Source organism: Heloderma suspectum, chromosome 4 (assembly GCF_057233095.1).
Source record: "Heloderma suspectum isolate Gila_16-S chromosome 4, 16-S_ref, whole genome shotgun sequence".
Lineage (NCBI taxonomy): Eukaryota > Metazoa > Chordata > Lepidosauria > Squamata > Helodermatidae > Heloderma > Heloderma suspectum.
The window spans coordinates 38936067-38960780 of NC_139461.1; the positions used below are offsets into that span (position 1 = coordinate 38936067).

Consider the following 24714-nt stretch of genomic DNA (forward strand, 5'->3'; position numbering starts at 1 on the left):
CTTTTTTTTTATATGCTGTATCGCAGGGTATTGTGTTCTCTGTTGCAGGTTTACCTCAGAGTAATAAATAGCCATATAATTGGCTATGGGACTTGTCTCATTTTGTGTTTGGTGTGAGGAGGCAGCCACAATGGGTTAACTCCCTTTACTGCCCAGAAAAGGCAGGGATCATGTGACCAATGTCTTTCACCTTAGTACTGGTGACTTGAGGCTCCTCCCTCAGTTTGTTCCTGCCTGTCACCCAGGTTGGTTATTTCCTCACCTTTTCCCCAAAGCTACTCCACTTCTTTCTGTCCTAGATTAGGCGTACATAACCTTTTCAGCCATAAGAGCTGCATCTGGTGGCAGGAGCTGCATATGCATGGATGCACAGATTGCCACTAGTGGGGTGTGTAGTTTCTCTGCTGCCACTAATCGTGGGGAACCTTTTTACACATAGGTAACCAAGACTGAATCAGCAGCACTTTCAAATGGCAACTCGGGCACAAGCCTCAGAAGTGAGCAGGACAAGCCTCTGAGAATGACCCTCAGTTGTAAGCAGGACTGAATCTCTCAACAACTTTCTCCCTAAGCCCTGCTTCCTCTCCCCAGCAGAGAAAAGCTCTTATCTCTAGTCAGCTGCTGATTGGAGATAAGAGCCAACACTCCTCTCTGAGAATTGCCACGTGGTCTAATCCTAATATATTCCCCAGCACCTACAAACTAGACACCTATGCACCTGCAGAAGTGGTGTTTGGAAGGATAGTGCAAATGTTTCCCACTTCATAAGATTCAACCTAATAATTCCCAGTCCGCTTGTCTGACAGCTTATGCACATCCCTTGTGGATGCTTCCTCACACCAAATTTGGAATGGAATATTGGTCACTTACTGTGAAGATTCCTTCCAGTTTGGTGTGGTGGAGGCATCTAAACTGCACCCTGCTAACAAATGAGTCTCAACAAATTCCTGGGAGTGGACAGGAATACAAACGTTTTAGCCAACTCTGTCACACCTCTTCAGGGGCGGAGGGTCAAAATTCCTTCTTTGCTTTCACCCTGTCACGGCCTTTAGGTCCAGGTTCCTCAGTAACAAAAACTTAGCCATGGCACAGAACTGGGGGAGGAGTCTGAGGACATCTGTTCTAAGACAGAAGATCTTGGACACGTGATCCCTGCTTTTCTTGGATGGCGGTGGGTGGGTTAACCCAACCTATTGTGTTTACCTTGGTCACACCAAACCAGAAGGAACCTCCATGGTAAATGACTAATGTTCCCTTTTAATCACACCAGTGAGACTAGTTCTGAATAATGTGTAGTCCATGTATTTTTAGAACAGCAATGTAGGGTTTAGCATAACCCAGTCTGAAGATTTGACCATGATAGAAGATAGTAGTGATAATGTGGAGTAAATTGTTGTGGTAGGTGAGAAGGCTTCTAGGTTAGGCACATTTTTAAAATGAGAAGGGATGTTTGTATTTTATGAAACTTAATATTTTAATCTGATATTAATATACATTTGAAGAAAATTAACTGTTCTGAGGTCATGTAGTCATGGAGGATCTTCTATCTACTAGTTTTTAAATTGGTTCTCTTGGGTGAAGAGAAGAAATTTGTATTGTGTTAATGTGGTATTGCTATATCCTTGTACTTCTAAAAGCCCGCCTCTGTCTGTCTTTGTCTTTGTCTCACATAGTTCCAGCCAGTCTCAGTCTTCCTATATCATTAGGAATCCACAGCAAAGGCGGATCAGTCAGTCTCAGCCAGTTCGTGGCAGAGATGAAGAACAAGATGACATTGTGTCAGCAGATGTGGAAGAGGTTGTTGTCTTGTTTTCAATAGGCAGCTTTTAAATAAATACAGAGTAGTTGTCAGTACAGAAGTTAAATGAACTTCGTACAAAAATGCACGCTACTGGATTGCCGTGTGAAGTTATATCTATACTGCAATGAATGCATACCAAAATTTGTACAACCTTGGTGTTATAAAATACTAGAAACCAAGTCGTGTTGCCTTGTAGCAGCAGGAAGTGCCTTAGAGAACAATATAAGTTATTGTCTAAGGTTTTCATAGGCAGCTGCTACACAAGTGTTGTCATTTCCCCTTACTTTGGAGATCAAAGTTTTAACTTTCAAATACTTGAACAAAATAGGAAGTGCAGGTCTAAAACATCCATAAAATGCAAAGTTGTATTTACTGCATGTCTTTGAAGATCTAAAAAGTTTCTTAGTGTGAAAATCTGTTTTTCCAGGTTGAAGTGGTTGAGGGGGTAGCCGGGGAAGAGGACCACCATGACGAACAAGAAGAACACGGCGAGGAAAATGCTGAAGCAGAAGGGCAGCATGATGAGCATGATGAAGATGGTATACTTGGGCATACATATTAGTCATTTAAAAATGTATAGGGTTGGTTCCAGCCATGTAGTGTAATCCTATACAGGTTTTCTCAGAAGTCCCACAGATTTCAGTGAGTCTTACACTCAAGCTGGTGTGCATGGGGCTGAAGCCAAAGGTAGTCTCACTTAGGTCCCATTGAACTAAGTTAGTTATGATTAACTTTTCACATGGATTTGTACCTCTTGTTTTCTTTTTTGTTTTGTTTTTGTTGAAATTTATAATAAAAAATAATTTTAAAAAGCTTTGATTTCAGTGGGACCTGACTGCAGTTAATTTAGTCTGGATCTAACCCATAGATTTTACCATATGCAAGGATATGTAAACCATACACCCTTTCTTGTTAATATAATAAACTTCTTATCAGAGCAGCTTCTTTCTCTATGCAAAGGGGTAATAATGTATTAGTAATATTAGTGCAAGTGACACGGATGGCTATCAAAAACAGGAAGCTGGCCAGAAAAATACATGACTTCTTATAGTGGTGGTAAGCGGTGGGAGATATTAAAAGAGAAGATAGCTTTGTGGAGCAGCGGAAATCTTCTATAATATAGAATACTATCTTAACATAGTTCGATAAATGTATTACATTTCACCACATTAGGAAGTGATATGGAGTTGGATCTACTAGCAGCAGCAGAAACTGAGAGTGACAGTGAGAGTAATCATAGCAACCAGGACAATGCTAGTGGACGCAGAAGTGTTGTCACTGCAGCTACAGCAGGATCAGAAGCAGGTAATATCCTTTTTATCAGCTTCATTTTGATGTCATTAAATTTGGGTGCCACTCCTTCATTTGAAAAAATCTGAATAAGGGTCGCTCTAGTCTCAAAGAGTTTCAAGGCGGTAGACTTTCAAGATCAACATGCTGCCTGCTTTGTAAGAAGCTTTGAGGACTTTTTTATAGTATAAAAGCAAAACAGAAATTTATTTTCAAATAAATAGTGAGAATGACATGCATGTAACCTAGAAGATGTGTAGTTTCACCTGCAATTCTATCATTTCTTAAAAGATGTTAAAAATACGGGAAATAACTAGGTTGAGAAAGATTTGTTTTTTTGAAGTTTTTCTTAATATATAAGAACTGCGTGTCATGGTATACTGTGAAAGTGTGGATTTTTAATTCACTAAACAAAACTATAATCCCACTGAAGTTGGTGAAACTGCTTCAGTTTATACAGTCACTGAATTGCCCCGAATAGATTTGTTTCTGGAAGAATGGAAGCGGTGAACCTTACAGCATGTGATTTTCCATAGGTGCTAGCAGTGTTCCAGCATTTTTTTCTGAGGACGACTCTCAGTCGAATGACACTAGCGATTCAGATAGCAGCAGCAGTCAGAGTGATGATATAGAACAAGAGACCTTCATGTTAGATGAGCCTCTGGAGCGAACAACAAGCAGCTCTCATGCCAATGGTGCCGCCCAGGCACCCCGCTCAATGCAGTGGGCTGTACGGAACACCCAGAATCAGAGGACTACTAGCACTGCACCATCCAGTACCTCTGCTCCAGCAGGTACTTTAAAAGAGAACGTTCGTACATTGATGTCTTTTTCTGATGTCTTAGCTAATGAACTGATGTGTTTTGTCAAAGGGGATGGAAATGTGCAAGCAATTTATGTGAACCTGACCGTGTTGCCCACAAGCTGTTGTGTGGTATTTGTTTTTAAATGCCATCTATAGACCAAATAGGATTGAATATTGGTATCTGCTTTGGGATAAATACTAGAACTCACTTCTGTTTATCCGTTGACCCCGCGTGCCTTTTTCTTACTCCCTTTAGCAAGTTCAGCAGGCTTAATATACATTGATCCATCAAACCTGCGCCGGAGCGGCACCATCAGCACAAGCGCAGCAGCAGCAGCTGCAGCTCTAGAGGCCAGCAACGCTAGCAGCTATCTGACGTCAGCGAGCAGTTTGGCAAGGGCGTACAGCATCGTGATCCGGCAGATATCTGACCTGATGGGCCTGATTCCCAAGTACAATCACCTGGTGTACTCGCAGATCCCAGCTGCAGTGAAGCTGACATACCAAGATGCAGTGAATTTGCAGGTAGGATGCACAAAATATCTGATCTCTGTGTTCAAATTGGACCATTTTTAAACACAGTTCTGCCTGCCTACCGCCCAGTTTTCCACTGGCTTTGCTTCTTTCCTGTTTACTCTGTTAAGCACTTGATTTTGTCTGATCAAATGGATGGAAGTTCTTTCCTGTGCAGCAGCTGAGAAGCTCTACTTGCCAGGAGTCCTAGGCAGGACAGATGTAGTTGTTGAGGCACTTTTTTGCCCAAGGCTAGGCAGGGCCAGAACCAAAAGTGAGCAGGGCGTACTCATCCATGCAACTGCCCAGTCATCTGCCTAGTCATCTGCCTTCACACCCATGCAGGCCTACCTCCAGTCTCTATCTGTTCCGTTCTCCTCTGCAAAAGTGAGGAGAACAAGAGAGACCAGAGACAGGCTGGCAGGACACAACGTGTATCCGGTGTCTGTCTGTCTTTCCCCAAAGAGAGACAGAGATGCTGCCAGGGAGGCATGACCAAGAGTGCAGTGGCTAGAGCGCCTTTAACTACTTTTGGTAACTATGGGCAGAAGTAGTATACCCTGCACCGAAGCTTTGCTCCTTAACTCCTGAAAACCTTGGTCAGTCTGTCCTAACCCCTCTCCCTTCCCCACCCTCCAGTGCCGAAACTCTACCAGCAATTGTCTGCACATTTTCAAAACTATCTTGGAAGCCTTAAGCCTCAAGATTGGCCACTCTCCAACTGTGGGACAGCAGGAGGTTTGCTGAGCGCTTGCTGCCACTTGTCTCCCTTTACTTCCCTGCTATTCCCTGTCGCTCTCCAAAGGATGAAACTGCTGGGCACAGCAGGAATTCTTCCTGCAGCATCTGTCCAAGATGGCTAAAGGGATCGTGGTTTTGGGATGGTGCCATGGTTCAGATTTGGGCCATGGTCCAGAGGTTCCTCACTTCTCTTGCCACTGCAACCTGTATTGATCACCAGGAAAGGAAATTACTGCTTTCATCCAGAGGCTAAAACAGGTGGACAGGAAATTAAAATGGCAGTCTATGAATCAGAACTGTGATAGAGGGGAATCTGTGAATAAAGTGCATATTTTGTATGATCTGAGGAGTATGGCCATAAAGTGCTTTCAGAAACATAAAAATAGAGATTAGAATTAATCAGAATTTTTATGACATTAAATTGAACGTGTGTGTGTGTATACATATACAAGATAATGGATGAATAATAATCATGCTTTATTTAGAACTATGTTGAGGAAAAACTTATCCCCACTTGGAATTGGATGGTGAGCATTATGGACTCCACTGAAGCTCAGCTCCGTTACGGTTCTGCACTTGCCTCTGCTGGAGATCCTGGACACCCAAACCACCCACTTCATGCATCACAGAACTCAACCAGGAGGGAGAGGATGACAGCGCGTGAGGAAGCCAGCTTAAGAACTTTGGAGGGTAGAAGGTATGTTAAGAGTATAGAAGATCTCCCCCTCTGCCCAGTAGTAATTCCAAGCCAACAATTCAGTGAAGAAATCCATGCTTTGGAATATAACTGTTTCTCTTAGTACTGCTATATGCAGGCCAGGGGGTTGAACCCCCTTGTTCAAGCCATGCATTTCTATGGCCCAGCATTTGTGGTGTGTTTTGTTCTTTATAATTACAGGCGTGCTACACTGCTCAGTGCTCGTCAGGGAATGATGTCTGCAAGGGGGGACTTCTTAAACTATGCCCTCTCCTTGATGCGTTCTCACAACGATGAACATTCTGATGTTCTGCCAGTTTTGGATGTCTGCTCTTTGAAACATGTAGCATATGTTTTTCAAGCTCTTATTTATTGGATTAAAGCAATGAACCAACAGACAACCTTGGATACACCTCAGCTGGAACGGAAAAGGTATAGAAGCCAGTTACATAGAGGAAACCTAGCCAGATGTGCAGCAGGGGGTGTTTATTTCCCCTGATATTCATAACATTAAAAACATGTGTTGAGGTGCATCAGTAAGTTGTAGTATGCACTAAATCTGCATATGTTCATAGCTGAAGTTGTTGGGAAGATGGTGCATTTTTGGTAATAAAGTATTATGAAACCTGGAATTCAGCCTATACTGGTTATGAGAATAGATTACATGATTATGTTTGCTTTATTTGCCTTTCAGAAAGTACCTCAAAGTTTTAAAAACAATAATAGGATTTGCTTGTGAGAGGTAGAGCACTTCAGTCTTAGTTTCATCAAACTACTATGGTTGCCTGGTTAGATGACATAGACTGGCAGAGAAATATTGGTGGTATGGAGGGTGGCAAATGTGGCCTTTAATACGATTGATCACTGTTTCATTCTGGAGCACCTTTCTGAGTTCTGTATAGAGCACTGCATTCCCATGATTCCACTCCTTCCTGGATCATATGTCCCAGAAGGTGATACTGGGAGACTATTGTTCCACTGCGTGGAATTTGTGCCATAGGGGTTTCTCAAGGTTCTTTTTTTCTCTCCCATGCTTTTTAACATCTGTGTGAAGCCATTGGGTGAGATTGTTTGGAGTTATGGGGAGTGGTGTCATCAGTATGCTGATGACACCAGTCTCTCTTCCTCATTTTCACTTGGATCCTGGTCTGGTGGTGTCTTGCCTGACTGAATGTCTGAGATTCGTGATAGCCTGGATGAGGGTGAACAAATCTAAGCTTAATCCAGACAAGATGATGGCAGGAGACTCAGTTAGAAGGAGAAATGCCTGCCCTGGACTGGGGCATATTCTTTGAAGGGGTAGTTTCATAGTCAGGGGATACTGCTGGAGCCAACATTACTCCTGGATGCCCACAGTAGCTTTTATCAGCTTTGGTTAGTTCGCCAGATATGCCTGCTGCTGAAAGATGGCGCCTTGACTGCTGTCATTGATTCCATGGTAGCATCATAGTTTACTCATATGTCCCGTGTGGGGGACTCCCCTTAAAGATGAAACTTAAACTGGTGCAGAATGTGGCTTCTCACTTAATGAGAGGCATGAGCCACTGAATACATTTTTCCACTTTTAAAACAATTACACTGAGCCCAGTTCAAGATGCTATTTCTAACCTTTTAAAAGACATACATGGATATTGAGAAATATTTATATTTAGGATTATTAATACTACCTCACATTGTATAATGGTATTAACATTATTTAATGGACAGGTTTGCATGATCGCAGGGATAAAAGAAGCCATTGTAGCCTCTCCCCATTTTATTGTTTTATGGAATGGAGATGGCTTTAAATAGGCATTTAGGCATTACTGAACTGAAATTGTCATTTGACATTTACATATATTTATATTGTATCTGCTGATTAGATTTAGACTATGATTGTTTGGCTTGTAAATTTGTATTAAAAAATTTTTTTTGCTGTGTTGTATATCTAAAATGATCTGACATCTTGCTTCTTTAAGGACTCGGGAACTCTTGGAACTTGGTCTTGACAACGAGGATTCAGAACACGAAAATGATGATGACACAAATCAAAGTTAGTTTTGTATACTTTGGGGAGGTAGGGAGCTGGATGAAGACTTAATTATACCCCACTAACCTTTGAATCTTGGGATTAAAAAACTCCTGGAATTCTTTGCTCATTTTTTAAAAAAATATTTTAAGTAGCTTTCCATCTAACATATTCATTGTTGTTGTTGTTGAGTCGTTCAGTCGTGTCCGACTCTTCGTGACCCCATGGACCATAGCACGCCAGGCCTTCCTGTCCTGCGCTCTCTCCCGGAGCGTGCTCAAGTTCATATTCATTGCATCCGTGATGCTATCTAGCCATCTCATCCTCTGCCGTCCCCTTCTCCTTTTGCCTTCAGTCTTTCCCAGCATCAGGGTCTTTTCCAGGGAGTTTTCTCTTCGCAACATATTCATACAACATCATAAAATAACAATCAGTTAATACATACTGTAGGGATTGGGGGAATCTTGTTACAGCATTAGTTTACACGCAGTTGACATTCTTGGATTATCATAGAGGCACAATGTAATTGACAAAATGAAGCCCTAGGTGATGTTTCAGGGATCAGCACTAGACTTTTTTTTTAGTGCCAGGGTTCAATCCTGGAATGCATGAGGCATACACACTATATGGAACACCTTTCAGTATGTACAGAGTATCACTGTAACCACTGTGTAACTACGGCCAGCTTCCAGGTATCTGGATTTATGGTAGTAATGGGTGAGCTTTCCACCTTGCCCTCAGTCACCCTGTAAATCAGCTTGGTTTTTCCAAGAGTTCTTGTAGAATTCATAATGTTAGTACAGCTGGATGAACTCCTTGCTGACCCTCTCCACTTGCTCCCTGTCATCCTCCTTTAACAAAATTTTGGTTTGCAAAGCATAGTGAGGTGGACCTGTAGCAGCCTCCTCAACAGGCTGCTGTTAAGGGCACAGGAGCTGTCCACCTTATGTTTTTGGTTAAGTGACAACCCTGCAGTCTTCTGAATATCAAATGTTGGCAATGTGGAACATAATACAAATATGTACACTTTATTTATTTAACATTTTATCCTGCTCCTCAGCCAGAAAAGCTCCTGGTGCAGCTTACATACAATCAATAAAAACAAGATAGTCCCTGCCCACAAACTTCCAATTTAAAAAGACACAACACAGAAGGAAAAAGGAGTGGAGAGGGAAGAGGAAAAAACCTCTTAATCTTCTCTTCTTATAAAAAAAAATCCTCATACTCCACTAATAAAAAGGGTAAAGTGCTCAGTTGTTACTCTTAAGGCTTAGGAAGCTGTTGCACCCCTACCTAAATGTATTTGATAGGAAGGTAAATATTACATACTAGGGGGAAAAAAACCCTGAAATCTTATACAGAGTGTTACAAAGTAACTGTGATGACCTGGATACAGCTTAACTGTTAATTTTGTCCAGAACACTTTCCCAGTTTTCTTGGGCAAAATATTGTTAATTATTCCACTTCTTACTGCTTTTTGATTATTAGTTTATATTCCCCCCCCCCCCCGACGTTTCTGCTTTCCAGGTGCTACACTTAATGACAAAGATGATGATTCCCTCCCAGCTGAAACAGGCCAAAATCATCCATTCTTCCGACGGTCGGATTCTATGACATTCCTTGGCTGTATTCCGCCCAATCCCTTTGAAGTTCCTCTAGCAGAGGCCATTCCCCTGGCAGATCAGCCACATTTGTTGCAGGTAACATTAACCAAGAGAGCTTAAATTGCTTGATTTGTAAGGTATACATCATGCTGCTGATCTCTTAACTGTGGTTAAGGGTTCTGGAGGAGATGGTGTTACATAAAACATCCAACTCTGTTGCCAGTATAGGCATTGGAGAATTCAGTCCCATATCCAGTATTTCAACATTATTCTTTTTGAGGCATGGAATACCAGTCCAATTTCCAAACAGTAACAGACAGATGTTTGTTATTTTTTCCCTAATACAAAGAAAACTAACTACCCAAGTACAATGAACCTGGACCCAGAAGTGGACAACAACTATAGGCTGGTTCCTAACATCCCCTTCTTTGGCAAGGTGCTCGAGCATGCAGTAGTCAGTTCTTGGATGAAGCTGATTTTCTAGATCCATTTCATTCTGGTTTTAGGCCCAGCTTTGGGACAGAAACTGCCTTGGGATGAACTTTGCTGAGAGAGATGGGGGAGCTCTTGGTGGCTTTTAATACCATTGACCATGGTATCCTTCTGGATTGGCTGCATGGGGTGGGAGTTGGGGGCAGTGCTTTACAGTGATTCTATTCCTCATTGGAATCTAAAGTATTCCATAACCAAACTGGAATAGTCTTGAGTGAATGTTGTTCCTAGATAGGTAGCTAATTTACTCAGATGCACAGGGGGAGTTGACACAGACAGTAGCTGCTCCTCTTTCTTTGGCATCTTACTCTTCGAAAGATCTTCTAATTAAGTGTACTTGTTATAGTGCTCTCCTTACAAAGCCAACATGCAAAGATGATGAATCTTGGCTGTCATCCATGCTTAATAATAGTTCACCTGTATGTAGGGGACTTGAGACTCTTCTTCCCAGATAAATAATTTTCTAGTGGCATTTGGTGGAATAATTGGGTCATCTTAATTTGAAGCAAATTCCCATTCCAGATTGTTCCAAGTTCTTGGCCAGATGAAGGTGTATGTGTTGCTCTTTCCTCTGGTTATAGCTGACGGAAACGTGGGTCCTGTTGTGTGTTTCACCTCTGAATTAATTTGTTACCTTTGTTGCTGAGGATCATTCAGATATATAGGGAGCCCACATCGTTAAGTGATCAGCAATGCTCACATCTGCATCAGTGATAACTCAAGCATATTTACTCCTGGATAATTGTTCTTTTTCAGCCAAATGCTAGAAAAGAAGATCTGTTTGGTCGGCCAAGTCAGGGTCTGTATTCATCATCTGCCAATAGTGGAAAGTGTTTAATGGAAGTGACCGTGGATAGAAACTGTCTTGAGGTATAAACTTATTGTGATATATGTTATAAATTTATAACCTTCATTTTCTGTCCTTCCCTCTTCCCTTGACACTCTTATTCTCCCAAAAAGGAGAACAAGTAACCACATGTGTGTCTTTCTCTATCCACCACTAAATACCTTTCCTGCCCTTGCTTAAAGGACCAGAAGATCACTATGCTATTGATTCTGGACCCTGGAAAGGTCATTGCAGCATCTAAGAAAGAGCTTTTACCCATATGCAATCGCTGCCTGCTCCTAGTGAGCAGGCAAATACTCTGCGGGTTCTGTACTTCGGTAGGGAATACATCAAAGTGGTTAAAAATGCTTAGATTTTTTTTTAATGGGTACTGGTTCTGAACATATATTAATGTTTTTATTTCCATGCATTCAGAGTTACCTGTATGTGTGCAAAATTAAATCCATATGCTAATTGGATAATATCAGAAGGAAAACCTTGCCCTAACAGAACATTGTATCTGGCAGATTCCAAATTGCCATTTTGGAGTGCTCTTACTTCTGTTGGAATACTTTGCTGAAGTTAATCACATTCTCCATTTAAATGTGTGCTTCTTTTAAGTGAAAACAGCTATCGGCAAAAATGCTACTTGGCCCCATGGATTTCTTTGGGACTCATCAGCTTAGGGTGGAGTCCTATGCATGTTTAGACAGAAAGAAGTCCTACAACTCCTAGCATCTCTCCAGCCAGCCATGCTTGGAGTTGTACGACTTTTTTTGTCTAAACATGCATAGGATTGTGCCCTTAATCTAAAAATTCTAGCCCAGCTTGTTCTAGGATTTGGGATTCTACAGTATTGTATTGCACATGTGTCTAGAACTGTTACCTTGAAAATATCTTGCTATCATTATTTACAAAGCACTTTAATTGCATCTTCCTTTAGGTTCTTCCAACAAAAATGTCTTATGCAGCCAATTTAAAAAATGTTATGAGCATGCAGAATCGGCAGAAGAAGGAAGAAGAACAAAATGTGCCTTCAGAAGAATCAGAGGGTTCAAAGCCAGGCCCATCAGCTCATGATCTTGCAGCACAGTTGAAAAGCAGTTTACTGGCAGAGATTGGGCTGACTGAAAGTGAAGGTCCACCTTTAACATCCTTCAGGTACCGCATTATTTATGGAAGGACAGTTTATTCTAGGCAACTCAAGGGCCACATGCAGTCATTGGCATGATTATATGTGGCCCATAGTGTCATCAGATTCTGCTATACCTTTTTTCCACTTTCTGGGGCAGGCTGCAACTTGCTGCCACATTTTTCTTTCTCCTAGCTTTTCCTGCAATTTCTATCCATTGTGGCCAGTGGGGGAGGAGGGTGTGTGGCCATGTCCTTTTCTCCCAGGCAGCCAGTGAAGGAGGTGGCTTAAGACAGTGTGGGGAAATTCTTTTTCCTAGGAGTTTGCTTGGCAATTGCTCACTCTTAACTCTGGTTGCTCTCTTGCTCAGTGATTGCTCACCCAACTTCCGGGAGGAGGTGAAGAAATGGAGATGGAAGAGGTGGTAGCTCCTGTAGTAATCAATTGGGTACTGCTGCCATTGGGTCTCCCTTGCCACTCCAGTGGTGCTCAGCTGTAGGGGTTAGTGGAGGCTTATAGAATAGGAGCCAGCATGGTGTAGCGGCTAGAGTGCTGGACTGGGAGTCGGGAGATCCGGGTTCTAGTCCCCACTCGGCCATGGAAGCTCACTGGGTGACTTTGGGCCAGTCACAGACTCTCAGCCCAACCCACCTCACAGGGTTGTTGTTGTGAGGATAAAATGGAGGAGGAGGAGGATTATGTACGCCACCTTGAGTTCCTTGGAGGAAAAAAAGGCGGGATAGAAATGCAATAAATAAATAAATAAATAGTAGGGTTGGAAGGGGCCTATAAGATGATTGCGTTCAGCTCTCCTTCTTGCTGTGCCCGCTGGGCAGTTAGAGCTCCCGCTGTCTGGCAGGCATAGAGAGGCCTGACTGGATGAGTGAGAGAGAGAGAGAGAGAGAGAGAGAGAGAGAGAGAGAGAGTGTGTGTGTGTGTGTGTGTGTGTGTGTGAGTGAGAGAGAGAGAGAGAGAGAGAGAGAGAGAGAGGAGGGCAGCAGCAGCAGAAACAAGCCCCCCAAACTCCCAGCATCAGTGAAGTCCAGATTGGCTTGGCAGGGTGTGTGTGTGCGCTGAATGTGGAGAAAAAGGTCCAAGCGGACAGATGTTGAGTTGGAGAGTGGTGTGTGTGTGTGTGTGTGTGTGTGAGAGAGAGAGAGAGAGAGAAGATGTGTGGGTGTGTATGTAAGAGGTGGGGTGGCAGCTGTCCCTGCCCATCACTGATATGTGACCCCAAAGAGATTACCCTGAGGGACTGTGGCCCTTGACATAAACATTTCCCGCCCCTAGTTTATTCTCTTTCCTGTCTCCATTCATGGTCAGTCACTTTTCCTCCCTTGTCCCTATTACTGCATAGCTTAGAGTGCAGGCTGTTGTGATTGACTGTTTGAAGTGGGCAACACAGCTGGAGGCAAATGAGAAGGAGAAAGGGAGTGGCTGAATTCTGAACAGGAGACTTTTCGACTTGGTTCTGGTCCAGTTTCGGCAATCAACATTGGAGTTATTACCATTGCTGTTTGGTGGTGGCAAGGGTCAAATTTATTTGAACATTACTATCATTGCTATTTAGTTAGTGTGCTTGGATTTAGATCATACTTGATGGGGACTGCAGAGACTGTCATTTGACTCCTCTTGCTAGAACATAGAATTCTCTGGCACCTATTGAGCAAAACACGATTCTAAAATTAACATGTTTGGTATGTAAAAACAATCCCCCCCACATGCTTGGTTGGTTTTTGTTTTTGTTTTTTGTCTTACAGGCCACAGTGTAGTTTTATGGGAATGGTTATTTCTCATGATATGCTGCTTGGACGTTGGCGTCTTTCACTAGAGTTATTTGGCCGAGTGTTCATGGAAGATGTAGGAGCAGAACCTGGATCGGTATGTGTTTTCTTAATTGAAGACTGCTTGGTGGTGTTGTAGGCTTTTTTCTTTTACTAATACATAGCTTCTCTTTGTAGATCTTGACTGAATTAGGCGGCTTTGAAGTAAAAGAATCAAAATTCCGTCGAGAAATGGAAAAACTGCGAAACCAACAATCTAGGGATTTAACACTAGAGGTAAATTTAGTGTTATCTTTCTGATTTTAGTTTAATTTAAAAGATTAACTGTGGTGGAATATCCTATTGCTTGCTTTCCGATGACTTATCTCAGTAATTTAGGATATCAAATGCTGTTCTAGCAATCATCATGTGTGTTTCAGGACACTCCCCAGACATCAGAAAGATGGCTGAAAAATAGCCTAACCAGGTTGATAAGCTGCTTACAGTTGTGCCATTGATACTCTTTCCTTGATGTGGCAGTGTTTGTCTATTATCCTGATTCAAACCTCCGGTTTTAAGTGGGTGTAATTAAAGGATTGTGATGATGCCGCTTCAGCATCATCTGGGCTCCAGTAACATCTAGACGATCTTCCAGCCTATGTTTCAGCCTTCCTGTTAGGCAGAAGTGACATTTTCAAGGATGTTAAATGGTCTTCTGTTGATAAAACTCACAGACAGTTGGCCATTCTGATTATGGTGGACCTTGTATCAGCATTCAGTATGATTGTCTCCAGGCCACAGCTAAGAGATGTTGCTGGGTGGAATTTGAGTGCCAGTGTAACCATATAAAATAATTGTTTAGCATGGCTGTTTCTTCGTAAGCGTAAGATCTTGTTCTAATGTGTCTGCTAGGTTGATCGGGATAGAGATCTTCTAATTCAGCAAACTATGAGACAGCTCAACAATCATTTTGGTCGCAGATGCGCTACAACTCCAATGGCTGTTCACAGAGTAAAGGTTACATTTAAGGATGAACCAGGCGAAGGAAGTGGTGTAGCACGAAGCTTTTATACTGCTATTGCACAAGCTTTTTTGTCAAACGAGAAACTGCCAAATCTAGACTGTATTCAAAATGCCAACAAGGGGACTCATACAAGTAGGTATCATATAATGATTGCTTTCTGCATAACATTAAAGGCTTAAGCAGTTAGTCAGGGAGAGGGGCAAGAAATTATGCAAGCTTTTGCATTGTCCACATGATTTCAAACCTTTATTAGCAGCTATAAGGCTAGCACCTTTATAGCTGCTAATACAGGTTTGAAATCATCTGCCTTTTTAACAGTCAGATTGAGAATCTCAGGATGCTGAATTCTACACCCAATACCAGTTTGTGCACTTAATGTGATCACTAAATACACACAACCCTGAGTATAGCAGACCAGAATCCTCCATCAATTCTTTATCTAAACATTGAGAGTTGAACATCCTAAAATGGAATGCAGATTTAGGCACAGCCAGTAGTAAAGAGATCACTGAAAGGGGAAAACAGGAAGAAGAACTTGCCAGAATTCATCCTTTTCTTATTACTTATTGTTACAGAGTCCAAGAGGACATATCCCTGTCTTCAGGGGGTTTACAATCTAGAATTCAACACAGGGGAGACAACAGAGAAAGGGAATGGAAATGGAGGTGGGGGAAAAAGGAAAGGAATAGATTTTCTATTTCAGTTACATGTACTTGGGCTTTGTTACAGTGGTGTAAAAGAGCCCAGTGGTTTGAGCCAAGGAAGCGTTCACAAATAGGGTTCATTATTGTTTTGTTCCTCAAATATATTGAAGTTGTCAGTACTGAAGACTTGAGACTTTCAAAGTGTGTATGTGTGGTGGGGTAATAAAACTGGATGCAAAAGTCTGATTATATCAATTATCAAAACTTCTGAATTTGGAACTGTGGTTCCAACCTAATTTTGTGTTCTGCTCCCTCAGTGTTGAGTCTCTCAGCTTCATGATCCTTCATGGTATTTATAACTGTATACAAGTCCTAAGTGTGTATGTCCCTTCAGGTCTGATGCAAAGATTACGGAACAGAGGAGAGAGAGATCGGGAAAGGGAGCGCGAAAGAGAAATGAGGAGAAACAGTAGTGGCTTGCGAACTGGTTCTCGGAGAGACAGGGATAGGTAAGTAGTTTTCTTTGCAATTTAATTCTAATTAGAAGAGTGTTTGGAATAATAAACTGCTAGTTATCATTGAGAATTTTACTGAAGGGCAGAATATATCTCTCTAAAATGTTTCTCAGAACCAAGGACTCAAAGGTAATTAAAAAAAATAACTAGGAAGCAGCTGCCATTGTATCAGGATACAAACAAAAGGTAGGAGAGGATGGCCTTCCTATCACTTTAACGCAACAGAAGAGCAAGTCTTTGGTCCTGGGATATAGTCCCACAGTGCACATTAGCTGAGCCTTTTGCAGAACAAAGACAATTTCTAATGAAGTGTTGTTCTTTTAAGGGACTTTAGAAGGCAGCTCTCCATTGACACCAGACCTTTTCGACCTGCATCAGAAGGGAATCCTAGCGATGACCCGGATCCTCTTCCAGCCCATCGACAGGCCCTGGGTGAAAGGCTGTATCCCCGTGTACAAGCAATGCAACCTGTAAGCCTAGCCTACTCATCTGTCCACTGTGGTGAAAATCTTTCTTGTTTCTCAAAACAAGTACTAAAGTATTGATACACTGTATTGAACTGATAAATATGGGGGCATTTACACAGACTTTGCCTTATTTTTTACTATACAATTTTGTAATCTGTTCACTACATCAGTTTTGAATACTGGATGTGCTGTGATCCTAATATGGGGTCTGCTGTGATACTCACATGGAGCTACCTCATCTATTTAAATCATGGGTAGAGAACCTTTTTCACTCTGAGGACTGTATTCCCTCATGGCTAACCGGAGGATCACATGACAGCAGTGGGCAGGGCCTCCCTATAGTCTCTCACACACATACACATCTCTATTCATACATACCCACATACATACATGCACACATACGCAGTGCCTCCCCCCATCACCACTGGTGACCATTAGGTTTGCCTTCCATTAGAGCCAATGGAAAGCTTTTCTGTTGTGCCTAATTGACTAGGTGTGAGGGATCTTCATGGAGATTGCAGTGTGTGTGTGTGAGGGGGAGGATTGAATCCCTCCCTGTAGGGATTGGGCCCAGCACCTCTGCAGAAGTGCCCCATGAAGACATGGGAACTGATTCCAAGTCAGACAGGGAGGGGGAGGTGAAAGGAATTGTTGGGGCATCAAGGTTACAAGAGCAGGGGCCTGCTGAGAATACCAGTGACAGAGAAGGTGAAGTCCAGTCAGCTGGATGACGGCCAGGACAGGCCCTCCCCTGAACCCATGGGAATGCAGGCTCCTAATGAAGAGGAGGAGGGGGTGGGAATAAGAGACCCAAGAATCGGATGAAAAGGGAGGAGCAATGCAGGGTCATGAGGCACTCCCAAGAGACTTGCAGCAAGGGAGGCAACCCTGTAGAAAGACCCTTCTTGAGAGCGGGACTTGGTAGGCTCCTCAGGCTGAGAAAGGGGGTCTGTAGCAGCTAGCAGTAGCAACTCTCATTCATGGTGCTTTACACCAGGTAGTTACCTGAAACCTTCTGTATTATGCTCAGCATGCTAGGAAAGCTTGTTGTCAGCTGCTACATGAGGATACTGTGTGTAGCCTGAGGCAAAGCCTGTTTGGGTATAGTTTGCATAATAAAGGTAATTGATTGGAAAGGGGGCTTAACAGCTTGACTACAAAAGAAGCCATGGGCCAGCATCTGACATGCCCCAGCTCTGATCTTGAGGGATATTGTCCCTCCATGTGGGCATTAGGCTTGGAAAAAAACTCTAGTGGGAGCTTAGAAAAAGAAAAGAATAATTCCTGTGCTGGGGGTGGGGAAACGCAGTGCAAAGAAGGGGAGTCTGCAGGGTGGAACCAGAGGCTACACAGACCAGATCCAGCCCATGAGCTGCAAGTGCTCCACCCATAATTTTAATAAATAGGGAAGCCAACCAGCACAAGAAAGTTTGCATGAATAACAGGGCAGGGCAGGTAAGGTTTCCTAAATTCATAATTACCAAGCAGATGGAGAGGGCTGGAAAAATTGGAAAAATAAGGTACTACTCTCTTTATTTTCAGGCATTTGCAAGCAAGATCACAGGCATGCTGTTAGAATTGTCCCCTGCTCAGCTGCTTCTGTTGTTAGCTAGTGAAGATTCCCTTCGAGCAAGAGTGGATGAGGCCATGGAACTCATTATTGCACATGGAAGGTAATTTAATATTAGTGCTAAACGCCCTGGGAATAACCTTTAAAGAAATGCCACTTAGGTTTATGCTAAGGATTCAGGACTTAAAATCCAAAAACTTTTTAAAATTAGTATTGCTAAAAGGAAAAGTAAACTAAATCAGAAAGGAGATATAGGAGACAAGTCTAGTCAGCTATGAATGGAATGTGTGAAAATAATCCATGGAAGAAAGCAGTCCACTCTTCACCAGGAAAAGAGAGGCTTCAGTAAAACTAAAACTGTCCCAACATGTCATCGGCCCAACGCATATAAAAGGACACACGCTTGATCTGGTTTTCTCGACTGGGCAGGGGGATGGTGATCTGAAAGTGGAGGAATTAACATCTGTCCCTTTGTCATGGTCAGATCACTTCCTGCTGAGGTTTAGACTTCTGGCGGCCTTTCCCCTCTGCAAGGGTGGGGGACCTATTAAAATGGTCCGCCCCCGGAGATTAATGGATTCCGATGGATTCCAGAGGGCTCTGGGGGATTTTCCTGCTGGTATGGCTGGTGCTCCTGTCGAAGCCCAGGTCGCTCTGTGGAATGCAGAGATGACTCGGGCGGTTGACACGATCGCGCCCAAGCGCCCTCTCCCTCTGAGCAGAGCCCGGCCAGCTCCTTGGTATACACCTGAGCTGAGGGCAATGAAGCAAGAGGGGAGACGGCTAGAACGCAGGTGGAGGAAAACTTGTGCTGAGTCTGACTGAACACAGGTAAGAGCCCACTATCAAGCCTACTCTGTGGCGGTGAGGGTGGCAAAGAGGCAGTTCTTTTCCACCAGCATTGCATCTGTCGTCCAGCGGAGCTTTTCCGAGTGGTTCGCGGCCTGTTACATTCTGGGCCAGGGAGAGAAACGGTGGAACCCTCGGTAGCACGCTGTGACAAGTTTGTGCGGCACTTTGAGGATAAAGTCGCTCAGATTCATCATGAATTGGACACCACCATTAATGCAGTTCCATTGGTAGAGGCGTTCAGAGCACCGTCTGGTCCAGTTTTATTGGATGAGTTTCAGTTACTGAGGCCTGAGGATGCGGACAAGGTGCTTGGCCAAGTCCGATCGACCACTTGTGTGCTTGACCCTTGCCCTTCATGGCTTATTAAATCAAACAAGGAGGGGTTGTCCGGCTGGGTCCAGGAGGTTGTAAATTCCTCCTTGAGAGAGGGAGTGGTGCCTGCTGCTTTAAAAGAGGCAGTAATTAGACCACTCCTGAAAAAGCCTAACCTGGACCCAGAGGATGTTAACAATTATAGGCCAGTGGCCAACATCCCCTTCCTGGGCAAGGTGCTTGAGCGGGTGGTTGTAGGACAGCTCCAGGCACTGTTGAATGAAACGGATGATCTAGATCCATTTCAATCGGGCTTCAGGCCTGGTTTTGGAACGGAAACTGCCTTGGTCGCCCTGTGGGATGACCTCTGCCAGGAGAGGGACAGGGGGAGTGCGACCCTGTTGATTCTCCTGGACCTCTCAGCGGCTTTCGATACCATCGACCATGGTATCCTTCTGGATAGGTTGTCTGGGTTGGGAGTTGGAGGCACTGCACTACAGTGGTTCCGCTCCTACTTGGATGGCCGATTCCAGAAGGTGGTGCTGGGGGATTATTGCTCTGTGCCATGGCAATTGTGCCATGGGGTTCCACAGGGCTCTATTTTATCTCCCATGCTGTTTAACATCTACATGAAACCGCTGGGGGAGGTTATCCGGATGTGTGGGCTGAGGTGCCATCAATATGCGGAGGACACCCAGCTCTACCTCTCTTTCTCATCAAACCCAGGTGAGGCAGTGGCTGTTCTGAACCAGTGCCTGGGCATGGTAATGGACTGGATGAGGGCTAATAAACTGAAACTTAATCCAGACAAGACGGAGGTACTGTTAGTGGGTGGTTCGTCTGCCCGGCTTGGTGATATTCAACCTGTTCTGGAGGGGGTTGCACTCCCCCTAAAGGATCAGGTTCGTAGTTTGGGGGTGCTCTTGGATCCAGAACTGTCACTTGAGGCACAGGTGAACTCAGTGGCACGGAGCACTTTTTATCAGCTTAGGCTGGTATACCAACTACGCCCTTATCTGGACAGAGATAGCCTAGCTACAGTTATCCATGCTGTGATAACTTCTCGTCTGGATTACTGCAATGCGTTATACGTGGGGCTGCCTTTGAAAACGGTCCGGAAACTTCAGCTGGTCCAAAATAGGGCAGCAAGATTGTTAACAGGGACTGGCCAGCGGGCTCATATTACGCCAGTACTTTTCCAGCTGCACTGGCTGCCAGTCCATTTCCGGGCCCGATTCAAAGTGCTGGTGTTAACATTCAAAGCCCTTAACAGCTTGGGGCCAGGTTACCTGAAGGATCGCCTCCTCCCATATGTGCCTGCCCGGACCTTAAGATCATCATCAGCGGCCCTTCTCCGTGAGCCCCTGCCAAAGAAAGTGAGGCAGGTGGCTACTAGGAGGAGGGCTTTTTCTGTTGTGGCACCCCGGCTCTGGAATGAGCTCCCTAGTGAGGTTCGCCTGGCGGCTACATTGTACTCCTTTCGGCGCCAGGTGAAGACCTTTTTATTTTCCCAGGCATTTTAGCTTTCTAAATTTTTAGCTTTGCTGTTTTAAATCTGTATTTTAAACTCCTGCACTGCTGCTAGGTTTTATTGTGGTTGTATTGTTATATTGTGGTTTTAATGTTCTGTATATTTTAAATTGTTTGATTGTGTGTTGTTTGGTTTTAATTTTTGTGAACTGCCCAGAGAGCTTCGGCTATTGGGCGGTATAGAAATGAAATGAATAAATAAATAAATAAATAAAACACTGCAGGAAGAAACATAGAAGAATAGAATCCTAACAGTCAGTTCTGTGCTTTAGGAGAAGAGATAGCCAAAGACCCAAAAGCATCAGGCTGAAAAAAATGATGTGTCTGAGAGAAAGTGAAAGGGCTAGCTCGCTCCTTTGTTATCTCTCAGATATATATACCTTTTGCTTTTCTCCAAAAATACTCCTAGAAATGTTTTCTGCAATGCAATTTGTTTTTTACTTCACCCTCTCAATTAAAATTAGTTCTGTACTGATTGATATTCGAGTCAAGACACTTTATGTCTTGTTTCACATTTAATTGGGACAAATGACAAGCAGGTGTATTATCAGAAGAAGGCTTCAGGTGCAGAGCCATAAATTATACATAAATAGTTAGAAGACCAACAAAAATGAAGTTAATAAGAGCTGTATCTAAAAGATTAAGATCTGTTTATAGAGCCTCAGCAAAGGAAAAATACATGCAAAATTCCATCTCTCTGTCTGCAAAAAGGACAATTGTCCTTCATTCAGAATTGTTTGTATTTATTTCTCTGTCCACAGTTATTTCTTTTCATCCCAAGTAATCTTTATCTTAGCCAGTTTTAACATTTCTATTCCAATTAAATATCAGCTCTCTTTACTTGATTAATGACAAGGTCAAAATACATTGCAACTTTTTTATGGTTTCAGTTTTAATTAGCAGCTACCATAACAGGTTCCCTTTTCAGTAAAAAATTATGAGCTGATTCTAGTTTTATTGAGAGTTCTGCTTTGCTACTTATCAGATAGACATGGCTTAGTAAGACCTACCAGTCAACATAAATCTGTCCAATCTTACATCTGTGCCAAAATAAGAGTAGAGCACCTCTGCTCTTAGTTTCAAAGCAGAAGATACAATCATGGCTACATTGTGAACCATAGTGCCAGTTTTAGCCCAAAAGAACCCAGCTCCACATGCACTTCTTTTTCCCAGTACACCTTGACAACAGGACATAACCAATACTTTTCACCTATGCAATAGAACAGTAGAAGTGCCTTGAAGTTCTAGGAAATGTCTGAAGGCACATGATGTAGCAACTTTGCTGCAACTAAGCAGATCTTGATCCAGTCAGTTGTTGGATGGGAGACTAGGTGGGTATCCTAGGCATGCTGCCTTGAGCTCCATGGAAGAAAGACATGATATAAATGTGATAAATAATGCTATAGGTTGGATTCATAGAGATCCCAGTGCATCCAGGGGGCAGATGTGTTTGCATTGCTTTTCACCAGCTCCCCCCTCCCCCTTTAGCACGAGCATTTTCCCAAGTTCTTTAGAATGGTATTTAGCTCTGATTTTTTTCTTCTTCTCAAAGGGAAAATGGAGCTGACAGTATCCTAGACCTTGGTTTGTTGGATTCTTCTGATAAAGTACAAGTAAGACATACATTTTAACAATGCCTTTATTCGTTTACCACAAAAGATGCTTATGTGTAGAAAAATATGTTGAACTTCCTGGGGTTTTAGTCTGATCCAGTATGGCTCTTATGCTCTTAACTCTGAAAGCTCATATCCTATAGCTAGACGAGAAAGTGACTTGCTTGCATGCTGTCAGGCAGTGGGCCTCTTCAGGTGATAATTTGTCTCTGGGATTCTGCCCAAGGAGAAGAGATTCTGAGTGACCCTCACATGACAACTCCCTACAAGATCATCTCAGTTCATTTGTTAATTTCTCACTCAGGATGAAGATGGGGAGTGCACGAGCTTAAATTCCATTTCTTGAATTCTGGGTAGATTCCCAGAGGTGAAATATTACCTATTAACATTTATTTAAAATTTAAAATTTATTTAAATAAATTTAAATTCTTTGCTTTAAATTTTTTTAAAAGTAGAACTAATGGTATAAGTCTACATTTTAGAAACAATTGCTTAACTGCTTCATCTCTTATTGCTAAATTGTTTGTTGCATTTGCTTAATTCACTTTTTTAGTTGGTCTACTTTTGATACACTGCATAACAGTGAAGAGAATTTCAGTCCTTAATGGGGCAACAGTAAACCAACCCTTCCTTCCTTCCTTCCTTCCTTCCTTCCTTCCTTCCTTCCTTCCTTCCTTTCAAAGGAAAATAGAAAACGGCATGGTTCCAGTCGCAGTGTTGTAGATATGGAATTGGATGATACAGATGATGGTGATGATAATGCGCCACTGTTCTATCAGCCTGGAAAGCGCGGTTTTTATACACCAAGGCCTGGCAAAAACACGGAAGCCAGACTAAACTGTTTCAGAAATATTGGCAGGTAAAATGTGTCCTAAATTTGTATATCATAGAAAAAAATATTGGAATGTATATAAAAATAACAAGGAGAAGATTGGAATTTGGAAATTAAATATCATGTTTATAATGAGCTTTTGTAATTACAAGTCACAATAAGCTACCCTGAAAATAAGTTACAATGGGTTGTTTGTTTGCTTGTTAACCCATGTTATTCCTGAAAGATGCTCAGGTGTTCTGTGGCTAGCCGTGGCTTGTTTCCACCTTAGTCTTCCCAGCATGTATTCCTTTGTAGTACAGCCTCCGCAGCCTCCTCTGCTAATGAGTGCAAATGTATGTATTAGCTGAGTAGAGTTGATTTTGTAGAATTTGTTCTTTCACCTTTGGGGAGATTTGCATATAGTTAGCGTTATTTTTTTCCCCTTCAGGGAGATTTGCGTAGTTACTGCACTTCAGCAAATTTGCGCAGGTCTCCTCAAAGGTTTTTGCTAAATATGCCCAAATGTCCCCGAAGGTGGAGGAAAAAATAATGTTAAATACTCACAAATCTCCCCAAAGGTGTGTGCGTGGGGGAATTATCGCTGTCATAGGGAGGTGAAGAAGTGGAGGAGCAAATTGACTAGTGTCATTTCAAGATGTAATAGAGAGGGTGAGATTGCAAGGAGCGACTAGGTTTTTCGCTGCTCTTACAGCCCTCTGCAGCCCTTTCTGGCAAGCCAGGTACAAGCCATCGTCCCAGGTTCACACATAACAGCAAGCTATGGCGCACCCCAACTGTGGCTCAAATATTCAAAATGGCGGCTGCCACCACAAGAAGCCCCGTGGGGAAATTCATGCATGATGGCTTCTCATTATGTGAGAACCAGATCTGAAAAAAACAAGGCTGACAACCCACTGTGGGTTATGTTGTTGTGTCATGCGAACCAGCTCATAGGTTTCAACTAATTTTTGAAAATATAACTGACCGCTCATTTGTTTTTAATACTTAGTTTGACTTGTTTTCAGCAGTTTACTTTTACAATACTAACTAAAATTTCTACTGATTTTCAGAATACTAGGGTTGTGCTTGCTACAGAATGAACTTTGTCCCATTACATTAAATCGACATGTAATTAAAGTTCTTCTTGGCAGAAAGGTAAATATTACATCATCATAATTCTTTGATTAAAATTGTGATGGTCAATTTAAAATGTGGGGCCTGATTAAATGGGCATCGCTCTTATGTCGTTCAGCCTTGCCTTTAAAACCACCTCTTCCTCCTCTCAGCCCTGGTGCTCTTTCCATCAGAAAATGGAAAATCACTCCAGAGTTCCCTGATGTATGAGGCATTTCCCACTTGAGGTGTGTCTGGAGGAGGAGACTCCATTGAACATGTGGAATTCCCACTCTGCTTCTTCCCTCCAGGCAATCTTCGCATTGGGTAACGGGAGGGATCCTTGAGGGGGCTACAGAGTGCAATTCTTTCATGCTGTTTGTAGTCCTGTTGCCACTTATTGGGCCTGAACAGGTACAAGAGAGTTGGGCTCTATTGCCACTGAGCTTTCATCTCCTCTGGAAATTGATCACCTGAGAAGCCCCTGCAGTTACACAGTAGATTCCTCCCTCTGTCAGAGCTGCAGCTGGAGGTGATGGAAACTGGAACACACAACACTGGGAAGGCACTTCGTACATTCTCAACAAG

General features: G+C 42.8%; 1 protein-coding gene across 8 annotated transcripts in view; it reads left to right on the top strand.

The window, feature by feature from the left end:
* The window catches only part of UBR5 (ubiquitin protein ligase E3 component n-recognin 5), a 102225-nt gene that overhangs the window by 63610 nt on the left and 13901 nt on the right, over positions 1-24714 (top strand). For 7 of the 8 annotated variants that reach the window (XM_084848985.1, XM_084848987.1, XM_084848986.1 and 4 more), the window contains 20 exons: positions 1674-1797; positions 2229-2340; positions 2975-3106; positions 3628-3885; positions 4153-4421; positions 5636-5847; positions 6049-6279; positions 7806-7879; positions 9383-9555; positions 10708-10821; positions 11721-11938; positions 13670-13790; positions 13871-13969; positions 14585-14828; positions 15735-15849; positions 16181-16325; positions 17865-17995; positions 22139-22199; positions 22883-23058; positions 24084-24168. In XM_084848985.1, the coding sequence (XP_084705111.1) occupies positions 1674-1797; positions 2229-2340; positions 2975-3106; positions 3628-3885; positions 4153-4421; positions 5636-5847; positions 6049-6279; positions 7806-7879; positions 9383-9555; positions 10708-10821; positions 11721-11938; positions 13670-13790; positions 13871-13969; positions 14585-14828; positions 15735-15849; positions 16181-16325; positions 17865-17995; positions 22139-22199; positions 22883-23058; positions 24084-24168 (3094 nt within the window). The remainder of the gene's footprint in view (positions 1-1673; positions 1798-2228; positions 2341-2974; positions 3107-3627; positions 3886-4152; positions 4422-5635; positions 5848-6048; positions 6280-7805; positions 7880-9382; positions 9556-10707; positions 10822-11720; positions 11939-13669; positions 13791-13870; positions 13970-14584; positions 14829-15734; positions 15850-16180; positions 16326-17864; positions 17996-22138; positions 22200-22882; positions 23059-24083; positions 24169-24714) is intronic. The other variant, XM_084848990.1, reaches the window with a different exon arrangement.